We start from the raw sequence: 19,290 nt of genomic DNA on the forward strand, positions 1-19,290 counted from the left end.
TCAATTCGACGTTTTTTATTTTTATTATTTGTGATAAGGTTTCATAACATAATTCAGTCAAGATGTGCTTAGCTTTAGAGTGCTTGTTCACTGGAACGAAGCGGAGCGGGAATGTGCTCAGTGAACTTATCAGATTATTGAGATATTACGTGATTTTTTTGCGTCATTTCTGTGGAATTTCATTGGTCTGCTTAACACGGCTCCGCTCCGCTTTAATGGACAAGTTTCTTAAAAGTAACAACCTCTATTTACTACGTAACAGAGTAATAAACGGCATTTCTAAACAAAAAAAAATTGCGAGCTGCTTATTTTTCTGTTTTTGTAATTTTGCTGTCTTTGGCTTATTTGACAGCCTAAGGAAGTGTGACATTCATACTAATTTAACAGTTTTCTCTGTCGTAGCGTGTTGTCAAAACGCATCTACATTACGAATTTCATTTTTGTTATCTCTTGTTTTAAAAGGTACTTGAATATGTTTAGCGTACTTAGCGTATGTAATGTTGTATTGTGACTATCCAATTCACATTGCTCAACTCTCTAGGAGCCGAGAGTTTCACCATGGTATTAATTTTAATAAAGCGGATGAGACTGATTTTAATGATTTTATTTAACACCTTTATTCTAGCTATCTACCCAATCAAATACATATAATATCCTAAGTGGTAGATCCATAATTTGCATTTTTAGGGTTTCGTAACACTTTGTTGTCTGTCTGTGTTGCGTCTGTCAAGAAAACCTATAGGGTCCTTTCCGTTGACCTAGAATCATGAGAGGCAGGTAGGTAGGTCTTATAGCACAAAAAGGAAAAATTCCGAAACTTTGAAACACTCTCCTTTATTAAATTCTCGTAGTTAGGGAATTAGTCGTAAGGATTATAAATACTATAATATGATTATAAATTATAAATATTGTGAATAACAGTAAAGTTATGACTGGATTTATATCATGCACCTACTGACCATTGCCATGGTTTTGTTGCAAAATATAACGGGTGAGGATATCTAGATATTTCTACTACCGGATCTCATACCAGAAAGAATCATTAAAAAAAAGTGCATTGTTGATGAATTTTATTAAAACTGTAAGTTAATTTTATCAATCAGGAATCACGCGTAGTTTGGAAAGAATGCGTCGGGCTGCACGTTGTCGTCATATCGGTAAGGCGAGCGAACGCGTCCCATGTCGTACGGAATCTTTGGATCCTTGATGCGTGGTTTCATGTCCGACTTCGGTCGTTTTGAATTGTCTTGTAAGGCCTGATACACAAAAAAATATTTCATTTATTGATGGAGAGGATGCATGCGAAATGTTAATGATATGAAGAAAGTAACACTGACTTTTAATTATTCGTCTCTACCATAATTAGATTGTATAAGAAGTATATAAATAAGTAAATAAGTAGTGAATGCAGTACAAAAGGGAGGTGTGGAAAATTGGGAGAGTATAAAGTTAACATAAGTACGAACCCGTGCTTTCCCGGTACTATCCAATGGACGACTGGCCGGCAAAGGTCGGATCATCATCCTGGTTTTGTAAAGCGGAGAATTCGGACCTTTGAACGATATCCAGTAGATTGATTGGCCGTTACTTTCGTCCGCTGAATTCACATATTTGCCGTTCAAATTACTAAAAGCATTCATAAAATTTTGAAGTAATTTTATAACTAGACAAGTGTACGTAAATTAAAAATTTATAACACCCCCGACAAGTGCAGGTTACAGTAACTAGAAAAGAGCTGATAACTTTCAAACGGCTAAACCGATTTTCTTGGATTATAGCTACGGACAATCGATCAAGCCACCTTTCAAACAAAAAAAAAACTAAATTAAAATCGGTTCATTAGTTTAGGAGCTACGATGCCACAGATAGATAGACAGACACACACGTCAAACTTATAACACCTCTCTTTTTGGGTCGGGGGTTAAAAATAAACTCGTTGAAAAATAAGAAGCGGGTGCTGAATACCTTTTATCACATTCCTTATACCACCAAGCACCCCCGTGTTCGACGGCACAAGACCCTTCCTTCCACTCGTCATTATCCATGTCATACGTTGAAAACTTTTGGCCAGCGTGATATGACAAAGAATCGCCTACAAAATTTGACGGGCCATTTAAGTATAAGCTTGTGCACTGTAGGCCATTGTTCACTTATAAATAGAGCTACTTACCAGCGCTACCACGAAATGTTCCAAGCGTACTTATTCTATAACCTTCATACTCCGGTCCTATAGTGAATACCGAATAACTGGCAGAAGCCTCTTGTCTTTTTTGTCCTTCCATCTCAATCCTCAATTCGTATAGCTTTTGGTTAGTAAGGTAATACACCTTCTCCAAACCTAGCCAAAATTCGCCCGCAAGATTACCAAACCCATGTTTGTATTCCGCCCAGTTCTTAAGAAAGTCTTGGGTACCATCGAACCGATTTTGTATCACCTAAAATTGTTTATTTTAATTTTACTGATAAATTAATTGATTGATAATTATATAAAATATAATATTAGATAAGATACCAGGCACTGTACATATGCAATGTATATTCGATTCGAATCCGGGAATTCTCGACCCGAAAGTAGCCTTAGTATCTACTACGAATTGGTATGAAGGGTTGCGCACTAGATCCGAATTTCGTTTTCCAAAGCTAAGAATATCTCAAATCCGATTCAAATCAACCATAATAATCCGAGCCGACATCGTCAGTCATGGGGACGGTGGTGGTGGTTCGGCATCGCAATCGATGTCTGGATTCGATCTGAGTTTTCTCGCATTCGGACCGGATGCAGTGCATAAAAAGAGCCTAAAAGTGCATGCATATTACGACGCGCTTCAATTTGAAAGGTAGCCTACTAAAAGTTAAAAAAAAGTTGGTTTTCATCATAGTAAAAACATACCGTCCACCCGCCGCCTGCAGAACTGAGATCACATAGCACGTAGAAGGGTTCGATGTCTTCAGGCTTGATTTTGTATATCCCGGTTATATTGAAACCCTGGGCTTGTATTTCATGACAATCAGTTGGGTATCGCTCTGATCGATCTACGCGACCTATCCTATTAAGTGAAGAAAACTCAAAATTAAGTAGGAAGCACCTGGTTAAAATAAACAAAATTCAAACATGAAATTGTTGGTGAACCACAAGAATTACACTTACTTGCAATCGCATTTTCTTGCTTTTTGCTCTTGTATCGCTCTTCGAAATTCACTAATTAAAGCCGTAACATCAATTCCTTTCCCAATTTGACTTATCTCATTGTTATCATTCCTGCAATTGAAACAATTTAGTAATTTTTGATTACGAAGATAATACTAAAAACTGTAGAAGAAACTTAACTAACGGCTTAGTTCTAATCATAGACATACAATTTTCGCTAAGTCTTTGGTTCTAATATATTTTAAATTGATATAGGTCGTATGTACGTCGTATTTAAATACTTTTATAAAATTATCTTGTCACTTACTTATTCAAATTTTGGGATCGCTGACGATTTTTCACTTCTGAAATCACTGTAGTTATCCCTTCAACGCTAGTCAAAACAGATTTCAAGTTACTTTCTAGGAAAGATAGGCGTGTATCCAGCGTTCCCTCCAAATTACACTCTGAATTATCCACCACTAAAACAATGCATATTGAAATAAAAATTACATACACATACTTATTACTTACTTACTAAACTATAGATAAGTATATAGATTAAATTTCGGTAAGAAGTCGGTAACGATTGGGTTTAGAGTCGATACGAAATTACAAATAATCTAATTCGTACCATTAGACTTGCTAGCAGAACTTTGCTGTTCAACCATATATCTAATTTGGCCAATGTCAGATTTCATAACATCCAACATTTGTAACTTATCCGAGGGAGTTTGGTTTTGAATTGCTGTAATGATTTCAGTTAAATATTTCAAAATGCTGTTAGTTTTCTCGTGAATTTCTATATCGAGCCTATTTAATCTGAAATCTATACTCTCAATTTTTTTCAAATATTTTTCGCTTGCGGTGATCGTATCCATTAGTTTTTCTACAACGGCCTCATTGTCCGACATCGCAGGCGATTGGGCTATTCGACTTCGAGTTACATTATTTCCTCGTTTAGGCGATAGCATAGCATCACTTAATTCGTTCTCGTACTCAGCTTTCCACAAAGTGTTTTCCACGCGCTGCTGTTTCCGTTTCTCCTGTTTGCCTTCACTCGCAACTAGGATAAGTACTAGCATAGACGAGATATGCTTTACGTTTATAACCATTTTCAGGTGTGGCTAGTGATCCTGATCCATAACGACTGGCTTGCTGCCTCATCTTCTCCGACAACTCAAAGTTTACAAATTTAAGTCTAAATAAAACAGACTTGCTTGCATGATAGTCATATAAAGTACTACAGTCTACACGTTAGTGATGATTGGCACAGATTTTTCTCACAATTGTTTATATAACTTATTGAAATAATATAATATCAATGATTGGTACTATTTACAAACATGTTCATATTAAAATACCTTTCGTACTATTTCTTGGTCTGAATTTATAAATCGATCTTGTGAATGGGATCTATTTTAATTCTATCCTGCGCAAGTTTGCAATATGCGCTACTACTTAGGTACAATATACCTAAGCAATAGCTGTTTTGTTCTAGATCGCTATATCGCTGTCTGAGTACTACAAGTTCCCTAACTGTAGTTCACTCTGGCGGTGCTGAGTGTCGACGGCTATGACAGATCTTCTAACCATTAGGTGGATTCTATAATAATCAAGGATTAGATGCCTACTCAGTTTTTAACCCCCGACCCAAAAAGAGGGGTGTTATAAGTTTGACGTTGGATCTGTGTATCTGTCTGTTGCATCGTAGCTCCGAAACTAATGAACCGATTTCATGTTCATGTTTTTTTTTTGTTTGAAAGGTGACTTGATCAAGAGTGTTTTTAGCTATAATCCAAGAAAATCGGTTCAGCCGTTTGAAAGTTATCAGCTCTTTTTTAGGTACTGGTAAATTATTTGACGATGCAAAAGCACTTGTAAAAGTTTATTTGAATAAAAATCTATTCTATTCTATTCTATTCTATTCTACTGTAACTTTACTTGGCGGGGGTGTTATAAATTTTTAATTTACACTTGTCACTGACATAGGTTGATTAGTTATCGAATAATATGGGCACTTTACTCATTCTTAATGGTATTTACATGTTTAAGCTTGTATATATAATAAAATATTTAGTGGAATACTTAAACTGAGAAGAAGCTAAAGCTACTGAGAAAAAACGCAATCATTACCATTGGTTTGCAATCATTTATATGTAATCAAAATGGTAGGTGTAGGGTACCTTCTGCTACGCTAGCTTGAAATTCAAGTTACGATGTAGATTTTGAACAATCTTGATCAGAATAGTAGGTAACACTACGGTGTATACGTAGATATTATATTTATATCATAATAAGTATTATAGAATATTGAAACATGCTGAAATAGATATAAATATTGGGCTGGTTCAGTAAAGAGCCGAATATTTCATCTCAATCGGTCCAATACGTTTTGCGTACTACAACAACTTTTTATGGTTCTACAGTTATAATCCACGAGGAACCATTATAATTTCGTCCAGTCCGTCCGTCTGTCTGTTTGTTAAGGCCATTTTATCTCCAAATAGTAAGTAGTTACTTATTCACGGATAAAAATATTTACCTCTGTAAGACGGATTCGCAGGTACCTGGCGTTGCATCGTTTCTTTCAGCCTGTCCAAATCATTCTTCAGCAATTGTAGAGCATTCTCCAAAATGTGATCAGAAGGTGAAGTCTTAACCACCCTCAACACCTCAGCCAGGTATTTCAATATTGCACTAGACCTATCTTGAAAAGTAGTTTCCAAATGAGTCAACTTTTCTTCTACAGTCTCTATCATTTTAAGGTATTTTTCGCTTGCCATTAAGGTATCAACAAATTTTTCAACTACGATTTCTCCTTTCGTAGTTTTTGGTGTGGTTAGTGGAAGTCTAATAGCTTTCTGTGTGTTATCGTCGACGTCCGCCCCAATGTCAAGATCATCATCATCGTTTCGATCTGAAGATGCCTCTCTCCTGGCATATGATAAATGAAGAATCCACAAGTAAATCAAGAAGTTTCTCCACATCGTATTGAAATCAGCCGAAGAGTCCCACTAAATGATACTAAATGACACTGTACAGTAAAATCTCAGCTGTACAGTTGTTTAAAATAAAGCTAACTTACTATATAACATTTGTACTTAAACATTTCCTTTGTTATGGTTTTCTTATCTAAATATCCCCATTGATTTACTTACTATAGATACTTGTAAAGTATTGTATAATAATTTTTGCTCGTCGCTCGTTGCAGTCATGATAATATAGATTATGTTCCCGCTTTCTCAGGTTTGATTTAGGTACCTAGTCGATAAAAAAATCATTGCAAATTGCAAATAATCTGAAGGTCCAACCTTTAATTTGGATGATTGGATTAGTTAGGTAATTACTCTAGTGACTAGTCTGCTGTATAATTATTATTTTTATAGATACCTACCATTCAAAATGAAGGACGGACGGAGTTAGTAGTACCGAGTACGTATTCAGTACAAATAAAACTTATGACTTCGACACACGAATAAAACAGATTTTTATTTATTTTTATGCATAGTTTTTGATTTATCGGACAAAATTTCGTAAAAAATACCCGACTACGGAAACCTCGGTGCGCGAGTCTGACTCGCACTTGGCCGGTTTCTTTATGATTGTGGATTGATTTTTCTTTTATAAGTAATAGGTATAAATAATGGCAATTAAAGGTAGGTAAGATTGGTGATAGCGACTAGACTATATAGGCTTGGTAAGATCCAGAGTCGAGACGTCATAACATTTGCTTTAAGGTGAAGGAAAACATCGCGAGGAAATCTGCAAGCCTAAGAGTTTTCCATAACTTTTCTCAAAAGTGAGTGAAGTCTGCCGATCTGCACTTGGCCATAGTGACGGCCAAAACGTTTGGCCAGTCCACCACGATGGCCACAATGAGAAGGTTTTTGGGCTCTGAAAGAAGACCCAGGGCTCAGTAGTGAAATGGCGACAGGTTGATGATTGTATTACATAGTTTACAAATTGCGAAAAACCGAATAAAATTTGAATTTCGCGGGTAGACCCATCGCATCCACTTTTATGTGAGGTCATTGGCCTACAGTGCCTACAAATGTCATTTTTCCATATTTCAACTGTCAGTGTCAAACTTGTCAAAAATTTTAGGTTAGTTTTAGGTTAATGAGGTTAGAGAACTAAAAAACTAATTTAGTAAAATCTATAAACCTTATTTTCTTACTGATATTACTTATTATTACGAGTTATAAATATTATGCGATTATTATTTGTGATTAAAGTGCTGAGAAAAATTCTTAGATAAGTGATAAAGGCCTCAGTAGTATAGAGCTAACCCTGTGCTGATAAGATAAAAAGCAACATAACATTTTATTAAATAAAGATAAAGTCGATCTTTGTGTAAACAAGTAACATTCAGTAACTATTTAAGTCATACAGTAGTTCAAGTTCCAAGGTGTGAGTTGATTTGCAATTTCCGCTGGAGTTGGGGAACTTTGATCAACATCAATTAGTAACAGTATTTCAAACCCTCAATAATGTTAAAAGTAAGTAAACTATTACTACAAACTTAATTATAATATTATATTATAACCATTATTACTTTTATTATAACCATGTAGTTAATTTATTAATTTCAGTCATTAAAATTAATAAAATATGTAAGTAGGTAAATTAATACTTACATAATGTTGATAAATTATCTAAAAATACCAAAATTTCACTGCACAAAGTTATTTAAGTATTTAATAAATACCTGTATGTCATGTCACTCATCACCTAAAGAGAACCTTACTTATAATCGAAGTTTGTGAAAACTATAGGATATAATGATAATTTTTGACACTGTCTACTTAATTGTTCCTTGCATGTTTCTAGGGTCTAGTGGGTTTGGTGACTGGCGGTGCATCAGGCCTTGGTCGAGCCACAGCTGAACAGCTGTTGAAGCAAGGTGGCAGTGTCATAATTTGCGACCTCCCCAACAGCAAAGGGCAGGAAGTCGCTAAACAGCTAGGCAAAAATGTTGCTTTTGCACCACTTGATGTTAGTTTAATTTTAGTTACATATTTGTAAACTTTATTTTCTACTAGAGGATGCCCGCGACTTCATCCGCGTGGATGTAGGTTTTTAAAATTCCCGTGGGAACTCTTTGATTTTTCGGGATAAAAAGTAGCCTATGTGCTAATCCAGGGTATAATCTATCTCCATTCTAAATTTCAGCCCAATCCATCCAGTAGTTTTTGCGTGAAGGAGTAACAAACATACACACACACACACACACACACGCACGCACGCACGCACGCACGCACGCACGCACGCACGCACGCACGCACGCACGCTCGCACGCACGCACGCACGCACGCACGCACGCACGCACGCACGCACGCACGCACGCACGCACACACACACACACACACACACACACACACACACACACACACACACAACAGCACAATCTGATTAATAGTATGTAGTTTAAAATCTGGGATGGTGTAGTGGCTAAGATGTTGGCCTTCTATTCTGGATTTCAGGGGTTCTATCTTAGAACGTATCTCAAAATTTTTGGAGTTATGTGAGTTTTAAGCAATTGAATATCACTTTCTTCAAGGTGAAGGAAAATATAGTGAGAAAACCTGCATGCCTGAGAGTTCTCTATAATGTTCTCAAAAGGTGTGTGAAGTCTGCCAATCCATATTGGCCCAGTGTGGCAGACTATGGCTCATTCGTACATTTTGTAACTTTAGTATGCTAAACTGCTGTTTGGCGTCGCAGTTAAATCATAATAAACATATATTAATAAAAGTATGCATGCTTTGCAATTTGCAGGTGACATCAGAACAAGATGTGAAAAGTGCATTACAAACTACAGTGGATAAGTTTGGCCGCCTGGATGTGGTAGTCAATTGTGCAGGTGTTGCTACTGCCACTAGGACATATAATTTTAAGAAAAATCAACCCTTTGACCTCAAGGCGTTTCAAAAGACTGTTGAGGTATAAAAATTTTCAATTCTATCAAAATAATGAGAATGTCGTGAAAGAAAAAATGTATTTGCATGAAATAAAACTTTACAGGTGTTTTAATGTATGTTTTCAGGTCAATTTAATAGGCACTTTTAACGTGATCCGTCTAGCTGCAGGGTTGATTGGCAAAAATGCACCAGATGCAGATGGACAGCGGGGTGTTATTATTAACACTGCCAGCGTTGCTGCTTTTGATGGACAGGTATCTATTTAGGCAATTAATATTATAGTCATCATCATCTTTATGATAAACCCATCACTTGCCCACTATTAAGCAATGTTTTCTTTTGGAATGAGAGGAGTTGAGGCCATAGTCAGCCACACTGTTCAAGTGCGGATTGGCAGACTTAACACATATTTGAGACTTGAGAGCATTATGGGAAACTTTCAGGAATGCAGGTTTAGTCATGATGTTTTAATGTAAGTGATACATGCTTAACATACTTAGTGAAAAGTTGAAGGTGCGTGTCCAATCTTCAGAAAAGGAGGACGTTCATTCGACGGCCTCCCTGGCGCAGTGGCGGAAAGTGCTGTGATCTTATCAGTGGGAGGTTCCGGGTTCGATTCCCGACAGGGGTTTGGAATTTCATAATTTCTAAACTTCCGGTCTCGTCTGGGGGAAAGGAATAACCAATTCTCAAATAATAGTATTTACACCTATATACTTATATATCAGCAAACAAGTGTATTGAAATAAATAAATTTTCAGATTGGTCAAGCTGCTTATTCTGCATCCAAGGCGGGTGTTGTTGGGATGACATTGCCAATCGCCAGAGATCTGTCCAAGCAAGGCATTAGGGTTATCACTATTGCACCAGGTAACTAATAACTTACACTATTTATAGGGCTACACTACACTAGGCCTTCTAACCACTTACTTTTTCCAAGTATTAAGTACTTGGAAAAGTCAATTACAAGGCTTATAAGGTTAGAAGGTACAAAAGATTTTTATCCAACAAACTAAACAATTACTTCTGAATCTACTTCTGGTTTGGAATGCTCTTCCTACTGAAAACCAACAAAAAACATTGGTTACCCTTTTCAAATATTTATAATATTATGCTATGTAAAACTATAAAAAAAAAAAAAAAATATTTATAATTGCAGTCCCGTTCGATGCTGTATGTTTGTTTGCAATGTCTTCTTTTGATTAAAATAAAAGCTGACAGAAACTAAGCTGTTCTCTGTCTCCCTCTTCATATGGGCTATAATAACTCTGCCCATCTTGCACCTTTGCGAGTTAGACCCCACCCCAAACATGGTCTAAAAATAGAGTCAAATACTCTATTAAATTATTTTTGTAGGTCTCTTCCGAACACCAATGCTGGAGCAGCTTCCTGAAGCAGCCATTAAGGAGTTGGAGTCGACGGTACCATTCCCCTCCCGTCTCGGCCATCCTCACGAGTACGCGTTGCTGGTACAAAGTATCATACAGAACCCGATGCTCAATGGGGAAACGATACGTATTGACGGCTCATTAAGAATGCAACCTTAAAGCCACCCCACCGTCCATACAGCCCTGCGCATTGCTGGAGACTCATATCGCCGCATTATATACGATTGTACTTACAACATTTCTAATTATATTATTAATAGTTAAAAACTAATTCTATTATTTTTCCTAGTATGAATGCCCTAAAAATATTTTTTCCGCATTTAAGCATTATTTAGGCTAAATTATAATAAATCCCTGAAAACTTTTGGTAACGGACATGGCACAAATGCATTTCCATCTACACAATGTTCATGTTCCTTTAATTAGCCTATGCAATTGAAAACTCTGATTTTTATTATAAAGGAACAATCACATCACACTAATATTATAAAGGCGAAACTTCACGCAAAAACTACTAGACGGATTTGGCTGTTTGGAGTGGAGATAGATAATATCCTGGATTAGCACATAGGCTACTTTTTATCTCGGAAAATCAAAGAGTTCGCACGTGATTTCGAAAAACCTAAATCCACGCGGGCGAAGTCGCGGGCATCGGCTAGCATCAGATAAAATTATAGTCAATTTTAATAAGATTTAAGCATTATTTAATTTTTGGATAGAAGTTTTGGTGATTATGCCCAGGTACCTATAGAATCTCCCAGAGTGAATAAATTAGTACTAAATGGTCTACGTAGTATTATATATTGTACAAAGTAAAGGAATCGGCCAAGGTAAGAAAAAAAAAACGACGAATTAAACGAAAATATTATTTAATTCTAATCAAACGGTCGGCAGCGCGGCAGCGCCACCGGCGCGTACGTGCGTCTCGCAAGGTAAATATGTTATTAATTGATAATCACAAAAAAATATTACTGGTTGCGCCACATTTTCGTGCCGCAATAACATTGCTGTTATGCGTAAATTTTGAGAAAGGACTAACCAGCCATATGTTATAGCTAAACGCCAACAGTCATGTTAAAAGTACGATAGAACGGAATCTAAACCGTACTTTTGAGATGACAGCAAATATGGTGATTCCTTTCTGAAAATTTACACACTATAATAATCTTTAAAAATAATTCATAATTTGCTGTAGCATTTAATAAAACATTAATCGATCAATAGAATATCAAATTAATTAATCACAAAAAATTCATTGAAGCAATTCATTTTCATACCCCGATTTATAATGCATCATACATTTTGAGATCTCACTCGCCCTACGCGTCAGCTGTGATGTCAAAAGTACGATTTTGGTTATTAACTTAAAGGATAACCGTACTTTTGACCGCCGCATGGCCAGTGAGATCTCAAAATGTACGCACTATAGGTACATGGCTGTATAGAAAATTATCGAAAATAATAATTTGCTGATTTCATGTAGCATTTCATCAAAACAACAATTATAATCTGTTCAATAGAAATAGCAATATTCGTGATCTTCGAAAACCACTCATAATTGCAGTAATGTACCTAGTATTTGATCAAAACCATCGGTCAATAGAAATAGTGACAACAATAACTATTATTTTAATGTACAAAAGACATGTGAGGTAATGACACAGTACAATGTTAAGGTAGACATCTCTAGTATTAACTGAATCATATTATATTTTGTAAGTACCTACTATTGCCACTTCTACTTATGTGTTTTGTAAGACAATAGATTCATGAATAATGCAATGAGAAGCAAAATGCAAAATACATTGGGTATAAAAATTATATTCAAATCATTATAAATTTATTATAATACATTAAATATATAGTGATGCTCTAGGTTGATGTGTGCTGTTTGGTCTACAGATGTGTTTTGAGAAAATTCATTTCTATATGTTCAGTTAATACGAGAGCAAATTAACACAAAAGTGGCTTACTTATGTGGGGTACTTTATACTTATGCATTTGTATGTATTATAATTGATATAGTAATTAGAGGTCACTGGACCGACATGCGAGGGACGCGTTCCGATTTGCGTGCTCATCGCGGCCGGCTGAGCCGAGCGATGTCGCTCTGGCGACACGGGGGCCTACAGCCCTGCCACCAATCTCGTGGCCTCATCGCTGCCTTACACATACAGAGAAACATAAATAGCCATACAACATCTACAGTTAGGTATGTATCAGATAGATTTATTTAACAGCAAATGCGACATTGCATTGGTATTTTGCCAGCCCCATATCATTAGATTTAACAATAACCATTTAAGATGAATGAAAACTCTGTTTACCTCGCCCTACCTATATGTACAATTACTTAATAGAATACAACTAACACGGCTCGCAAAATAAAGTTAGGTGCAACAGAAATAATCGCTTAGGTACTTAAGATTTATAACTAATATGAACCCACCAGGCTAGGGCCCGTCGATTCGCTCAAATTCTCGTCCTCACACAAACTTAAATCGAGAGAATACTATACAGACTAAAATAAACAACATCGACTGAGATTAAATCTAACTTATCGTTAATGAACAACAAAGTGGTTAACTTACAAACCGTAACGCGTTCGTCGTGCGTCACAAAGCGTTTATACTAGTGTTATTTTGGAATGTGTGTGACGCGCACGTGGTCGCGACGCTCGTGCTGTGCGAGGCTGCGACGGGTGTGGATGCGGTGTGCGTTCACCGAGTGGCAGGGCGAACGAGTCTGAGCGAAGGAGCCGGGGGCCGAGTGGCGGCGGCCGGCGAGACGCGTCGCCGCCTGCGCTACCGGACCTCACTTACCACCTAATTGAACTCAACGTTAACATTTACATAGAACACTCAGCGTGTACCTTACCACTATAAAATACTTATCTTTTTTAGTTCATAAATATAGATGTATATTACTTACACGTACGCTAAATTACAACATATTCTGTATATTACAACCTAAACCTACAACGTAGACAGTAGGTTTAAACGTTATACTCGTAAGCATACATAGTATCATTAATTGTAATAAATATCTATATCGTGTTAATTAGATGAAACGAAGTGAAGCGCGTGACGGAAAAGGTTAGCGATCAGACAGGACAGAGCAGAACATACAAATGAACACTGGCACCATAAACTGTTATTGTCTAAGTTTTGGTTAATAAACAAAATGAGAACGTAAACGTACATTTATGCGAGCGAGAAAGTTTGAGTGCTGTGAGCCAGCCGAGTGGCCGACCGCGGCTAAACCCTGTACGAACTCTTAACTAATGGCACACTACTTAGACTTTATCACCACTGGTGTGTCACAAGTATTAAAGCAATTTCTTGCTTGCTAGCAAAAAGCTTGAATTATGGATTTCGGTAGGCACATTTTAATTTAATTAATTTAATTCATATTTTGAAAATGGACATCTAAGAAAGACTAATACCGCATATAAAAATCATCGGTGCGATATTACGACATATGAAACACTATAAATGGTAACAGATGTTTATTCGAATGATTTCTGTGACAAAGTGTATAGTAGGAAATCACATAAATACCGGATAGGTAGGTGATGTTCAAATAATACTGTTATATTTTATTTAACAACAATTGATAGGCACAAATACATAAATACTGTATAAAATGGTAACATGAAATGGTAATATGTGAAGTTAGTATATGTATATCCATTAATTATTATTATTATTATTATATATAAATGTACTATGATCATTTAATAACTACTCAATTATATTTCAAAGTGATATATGTAATTTAAAGCATTTATGAATGTGGGGAAGGAGCTCTCGCAATATTCTTGGTCTTCATTACAATCAGCAGATGTCAACGACCTTCATACGCATCCCTGAGCTGTACAATACCTAGACCTTCAATTACGCTTTAGATTTTCGCAAAATACTCTTTAGTCAAATAATAAAATAAAAAAAATACCGTTACTTTACTAAACACAAGAATGATCACGATAGTTCGTCATCGAAATTAGTACCAGCAGTCTAAAAGTAGTGCCGTTACATATAAAATGATAAAATTTTGGAATTCGTGAGTTGCCTTCGTTCCTTTTATTCTTTTAATGAAGTCTCTGTACCTACGGCTTTTAACTCATTGTGATTTCATTATATTTCATTATTGTATAAAATACAAAAACCTTGCTTTATTTAAATAATGTTTTAGCGTTTAAACTATTGTGTATGAAATTCATTATTAATAGTTAAACGGAATAAAGGAAAGATAAAATTATGAAGTTACATTTTAAAAATTGGTCTTCTGTTGCTCCATCCCTATCGAACATACAAGCAAAACCCACACACAGCCTAATTAATGTATCTGTTACGCTCAAAGACCGAAAACGCTTAAGGTGGCCCTTCTTACGCGCTTCTCCATACAAACGTATTACGGCACGCCTATTATTCTATTGTTTGTTATTCTAGATCTATGATTAAGCCATATATCGATTTATCTCTCTATTATCTATGCTGTAAAATAATAAATTAAGTAAAATCATATTTATTTTGAAAGATTATACCTTTGAAAAATCTCTATTTTAGGGCAAGTGAAGCTGTAAGAATACCTATTTACTTAAATTTCTCTTGTAGAGAATCGCGCGGTTTTAAATTATAAATTGCACGTATTACCCTTTTTTGTAACACGAAATTTTCCCCAATGTCTTTACCAGATAGCTTTTTGTTGTTGGGCACAGTTGTTATCTGTGCCCAACAAATCTGACGTGTGTGATAGTAATTTATTGCAAATATTACGAGTTTTTATTTAGTTTTCTGTTTTAAATTTAGTGTTGAAGGTGTGTAGGCTGTAGTCAATTTTTTTTTACTGACCTGGTATGCCCTGCGTTTTGAAGTACTCTCTATATGTCCCTTTCAGATATACGCGTCAGTCGAGTCCACCTGATTCTTCGTCTGAGCATCATAGCAAACAATAAGGTTTTCGGTTTTTGAGCGTAACATATCTATGTCATACCATCACAGATTTGCTTTGCATTCAGTAAATAAAATTAGCTGTTCCTGATCATTTCTCTTGAAAAAGAAAACAAAGAAATACTATGAAAATGCAGCTCTATCTATATAAAGTTATCCTTTAACGCGGGGGTTTCTAAGATGATTTTAACTATTCAGCGGGGAAGTGATGTGCGAATGTGATCATAAATACGAAGGAGTAGCTTAAAAAACAAAACACGATGAAAGATACCTACTAGAAATTGTGTCAACAGATTAACTATTATTATTGAAAACAATGATACCACACCATCTTTCGAAAAAGGAACTTTTTATCAATTTTTTAATATTTTACACTATACACCAGGTACTCATTTTCGATCTATTGTCAAAGTTAAAACATAAATAATTAATTTATTATTTTTAAGGCGAATCGTCATTCGTCACTTATTTAAACGATAGTTTAATAATTTTGACATTAAGAGCCGATTTTTCAATCGTCAAATAACTTTTATCTAAGATCTAAGGAATAAATTTGAGGCTTTGACAGTTATTGTTTGGGAATTCTGTCAACACGTCAAATTCATTCGTAGGTTTATCCAGCGATCGAAAAATCTGCTCTTAGGGCTAATTCGCACGAGAGCTTTTTACGGACATTAAAAAAACTCTCGTGCGAATTAGCCCTTAATGCACTTGCTCTTTAGAATAAAAAAATAACTATTCTGTTTACAATTTCGAATTTGTCTGCAAAACTTACTTTTAATCTTAAATTCGAAAAGATGCAATGGTAAGCCACGGTTTTTATGATATTTCATTATTTCATGACGATCCGCTCTAAACAGTATTCGTGGCTAATTGGCGATCTTATTTAGTCATTATTAAAATAATCCGAGATTATTAAATCAGGACTGACGTTTCGAAATTTGTTAAAATTCATGTCGTTAAAGTTAGTTTTCACTGGACGGTATTACGGATAACGATGGTGTCAAATCTACTAAATTACGAACAATACAAGCCTAAGACAAAAATAAGGAAGTTACTCATAATCTACTTGTACCCATGTACTTTCTCGTTGATGCGGCCAAATATACATTCGCACTTGGTGCAGTGATAATATTATAATTTAATTAATATAATATAAACGTCCACATTTAAACAAAAACTATCAATCACATATTCGTTTAACTAAATTCATCCCTTAGTATCCATATAAACGAGGCTCTCGTCAAGTGTTACACGTTTCCGAAATATCGAATACGATATGTATTTCATCAGCTACAACCTACATTGTACTCGGCGACATTGGTGTCGTCTCGGGTGAGATGTGGCAACTCACATAGTTTGCGTTACTGCCCTTGGCTAGCTAATGATGACACTCGTGTCCTATTTACATTGAGCTTGTTCGAAATGTTATCTCCGGACTAAAAATCATTAACATACGAGTAAGCTGTAAAGGCTGCACAAATCCTGTAACTAATTTTTAATAAAAGCCCGGAATGGAAACCTAAATAAAGCCAACAACTGGGACTATATATTGTATATTTAAACAAGATTTAAAACTTTCGATAGGTAAAAACTAAGAAATAAATTTATTTCATTTGATTTCTACGATTTTTTCTTTATAAAATAACAAAATGCTTAATAAACAAAATACAGGCATCAATTGATTTCATTTCAATTTTTTGTACAAGTAAAATATAATAAAATATAAACAATTCTCAGTGTTTATGAGACCACGTGCGCGATGCGAGAGCTAGACCTAGCTAGAAGTCACTGGAGAGAACCTCGTATGCTACAACTGGCATCTAACATTATAAAAATAAAAACGTTCTCAAATTAAATTTGTAACGCATATACGCAGGTATCACACAACACTATATATCATATAATTATTTTAATACAATATGTATAACTGCTTCCATATTTAAAGTTGATCAATATAATTGAAATACGTACGCTACTATATTTATGTTAGAAAAATACGAAATAATGTACTTTCAGTTAACATATTATATATGTTAATAAAGAACAATATGATTTATAAAAATACATCGTCCAGTCCGGCCGAAGACCTCGTAGACGCTAGTACCCATATCTTTTAAAAATCTATGATTTTTAAGGCTTCTTGCACGTATTTGAGAAATATTTTACATAATTACATTATAAGTAGCATAAATCACTGTTACCTTCTATACTTTATAAAATAATATGTACAGTTTTTTTTAATAATTAATTATTTGTACTGGTACGGCCGATAAAACACAATGCAGATAAATTTTTATAACATTTAGATAAACATTTTCATGGAACAACTGTAAATTTTAACGTTTTTTTAATTGTGATTTTATCTTACTGTACAGTGATATACGTAGAGAATTTCAAATATTAAATTCAACGAAATTTTAAATATTTTCAGCCCAATAACTACTTACGATAATTAAACACATTCTTTCCAAAATTGAAGTCGCGTGTTAACAATCGGAACATACTCGCGGAACTTCTCGAATAGTAAAAGGAGTCAGGCCGCACGAGTACATTCCACCGAATCTTAACTCTTAAAGTAACATTGTGTATTTAATAAGTGAAGTGATCGCGGACAGGGTCGCGCAGGACCCGCCCCGACGCGCAGGGCGCCAGGACAGAGCGCGCGCCGCGCAGCCCTGGCGCCGCACGCGACGGTCTACTTCGGTAACACTACTCGTTACACATTATATTATCGCTTCAACTAACATTAAAACGGTTCATCAAATTTCTTCGTTTAAGATCACAGACGCTTTCCTAAAATATGTATTGTAATATTTTTTCGTCGCTACGCATCAGAGTTAAGACAAGCTAGTTTTTATCTAACATAAAGTTACTTATTTTAATTTGAATTATAGATATACCGTTACTAGACTGGTCAATAAATTAATGGTAGCTACACGAGAGAGATGTTAAATACATTTTTTTTTTGTATATTTATACAAAGATTACACAGATAAACAGGTATTACATATCTTGTATTGGGACTAGGCGCGCGGCGCCGCCGGTCGGCGCCCGGCGCAAAATAACTTAATATATTTTAGTCACACACCAATAAACTTAAATTGTCAACCTAAATAAACCTAAATAACTAAAAACTATAATAATAATTATGTTAAGATCTACCAATAACAATATCTAAACAAATGTAACTCTCATACAATGACGGCTTTAAAGAAACCATAACACATACCAACATATAGCGTATTGCTATATGTTGGTATGTGTTTTGGTTCCTTTAAAGTTAGACCCAGACTCTCAACGTCAAGTAAATTGAGGAGTTTCGTCGCTTCAGGGTCATATTGGTATTGCTTAACGTTGTTAATAGGCTGCGCGGTATATTTTTGAATGAATTTGGATAACCTCCGCCTACCGCGGTAAGTAAGTGCATGGTGCCATTTATGAGCTTGATTTACATGTCCTTAGATATTGTTATTCGTAAATTATGATCCATCGGGCGCGAGGCGCTGCTGCGGGGTGTCCACATTCACTGGTACATATTTCAAGATCTGAAATAAAAAGGTGCTAGTTATAGTCAATTATTTAGGGCGAATAAGGCAGTGGTTCTGAAATGAAAATCATAGCTGTAAAACGTAATGATACATGCCATTTCTGACCATGTGTGACCCTGTTAAATATGTGCCTGAACTGTATCACGATTTTTAGTAACCACCACCTCCTTAAAATTGATAGTAGATTAGTTTATACTCGTATGAATCAAGTTGTATATACTTTAGACACGATTTGGAACTTTTGAAGTCTATTTGACACAAAACTTTACGGTATACTGTCTCTTTATTTGCAGATATTTACATCAAAACATTTTTAGCATAGTGACAAATGTTTGTGAATTATTGTAA

At 35.4% G+C, this 19,290-nt stretch overlaps 3 protein-coding genes across 6 annotated transcripts in view; 1 reads left to right on the top strand and 2 right to left on the bottom strand.

The window, feature by feature from the left end:
* Positions 1–1,055: 1,055 nt before the first annotated feature.
* Positions 1,056–6,197, bottom strand: LOC123880117 (angiopoietin-related protein 7-like). Of its 3 annotated transcripts, XM_045928046.1 has the most exons (9): positions 5,673–6,197; positions 3,762–3,875; positions 3,456–3,609; positions 3,149–3,259; positions 2,891–3,047; positions 2,171–2,435; positions 1,966–2,092; positions 1,467–1,626; positions 1,056–1,256 (listed from the first exon to the last, which is right to left on the bottom strand). In XM_045928046.1, exons 1-9 carry the CDS (start codon positions 6,115–6,117, stop codon positions 1,107–1,109), a joined length of 1,683 nt encoding a protein of 560 aa, XP_045784002.1. In that variant the 5' UTR covers positions 6,118–6,197; the 3' UTR covers positions 1,056–1,106. The 3 variants fall into 3 exon arrangements, with proteins under 3 accessions (XP_045784002.1, XP_045784004.1, XP_045784003.1); XM_045928048.1 differs by lacking the exon at positions 3,762–3,875 and having other exon boundaries at positions 5,673–6,194; XM_045928047.1 differs by lacking the exon at positions 5,673–6,197 and having other exon boundaries at positions 3,762–4,426.
* A 1,014-nt stretch (positions 6,198–7,211) lies between these two features.
* LOC123880125 (3-hydroxyacyl-CoA dehydrogenase type-2) lies at positions 7,212–10,706 on the top strand. 2 transcript variants are annotated; one of them, XM_045928065.1, is made up of 6 exons: positions 7,213–7,629; positions 7,961–8,125; positions 8,909–9,073; positions 9,177–9,305; positions 9,813–9,921; positions 10,408–10,706. In XM_045928065.1, the coding sequence occupies exons 1-6, from the start codon at positions 7,621–7,623 to the stop codon at positions 10,596–10,598; spliced, it is 768 nt and encodes a 255-aa protein (XP_045784021.1). In that variant the 5' UTR covers positions 7,213–7,620; the 3' UTR covers positions 10,599–10,706. The 2 variants fall into 2 exon arrangements, with proteins under 2 accessions (XP_045784022.1, XP_045784021.1); XM_045928066.1 differs by lacking the exon at positions 7,961–8,125 and having other exon boundaries at positions 7,212–7,629.
* Positions 10,707–11,291: 585 nt separating this feature from the next.
* Positions 11,292–19,290, bottom strand: part of LOC123880116 (nuclear hormone receptor FTZ-F1) — a 111,981-nt gene continuing 103,982 nt past the window's right edge. The window contains 1 exon segment of the mRNA XM_045928045.1: positions 11,292–18,939. Coding sequence (XP_045784001.1) covers positions 18,874–18,939 — 66 coding nt within the window. The 3' untranslated portion in view covers positions 11,292–18,873.

This window comes from Maniola jurtina, chromosome Z (genome assembly GCF_905333055.1).
Source record: "Maniola jurtina chromosome Z, ilManJurt1.1, whole genome shotgun sequence".
Classification (NCBI taxonomy): Eukaryota; Metazoa; Arthropoda; class Insecta; order Lepidoptera; family Nymphalidae; genus Maniola; species Maniola jurtina.

Bases quoted from the DNA above. Each gene is read 5' to 3' on its own strand.
- LOC123880117 (XM_045928046.1), bottom strand. From the start codon at position 6,117: ATGTGGAGAAACTTCTTGATTTACTTGTGGATTCTTCATTTATCATAT. The intron at 2,436-2,890 runs GTATGTTTTTAC...AAACAATTTTAG, and splicing joins CTGCAGGCGGCGGGTGGACG to GTGATACAAAATCGGTTCGA. The intron at 2,093-2,170 runs GTAAGTAGCTCT...CAAATTTTGTAG, and splicing joins AACATTTCGTGGTAGCGCTG to GCGATTCTTTGTCATATCAC.
- LOC123880125 (XM_045928065.1), top strand. The intron at 9,074-9,176 runs GTATAAAAATTT...GTATGTTTTCAG, and splicing joins CGTTTCAAAAGACTGTTGAG to GTCAATTTAATAGGCACTTT. The intron at 9,306-9,812 runs GTATCTATTTAG...ATAAATTTTCAG, and splicing joins TTGCTGCTTTTGATGGACAG to ATTGGTCAAGCTGCTTATTC.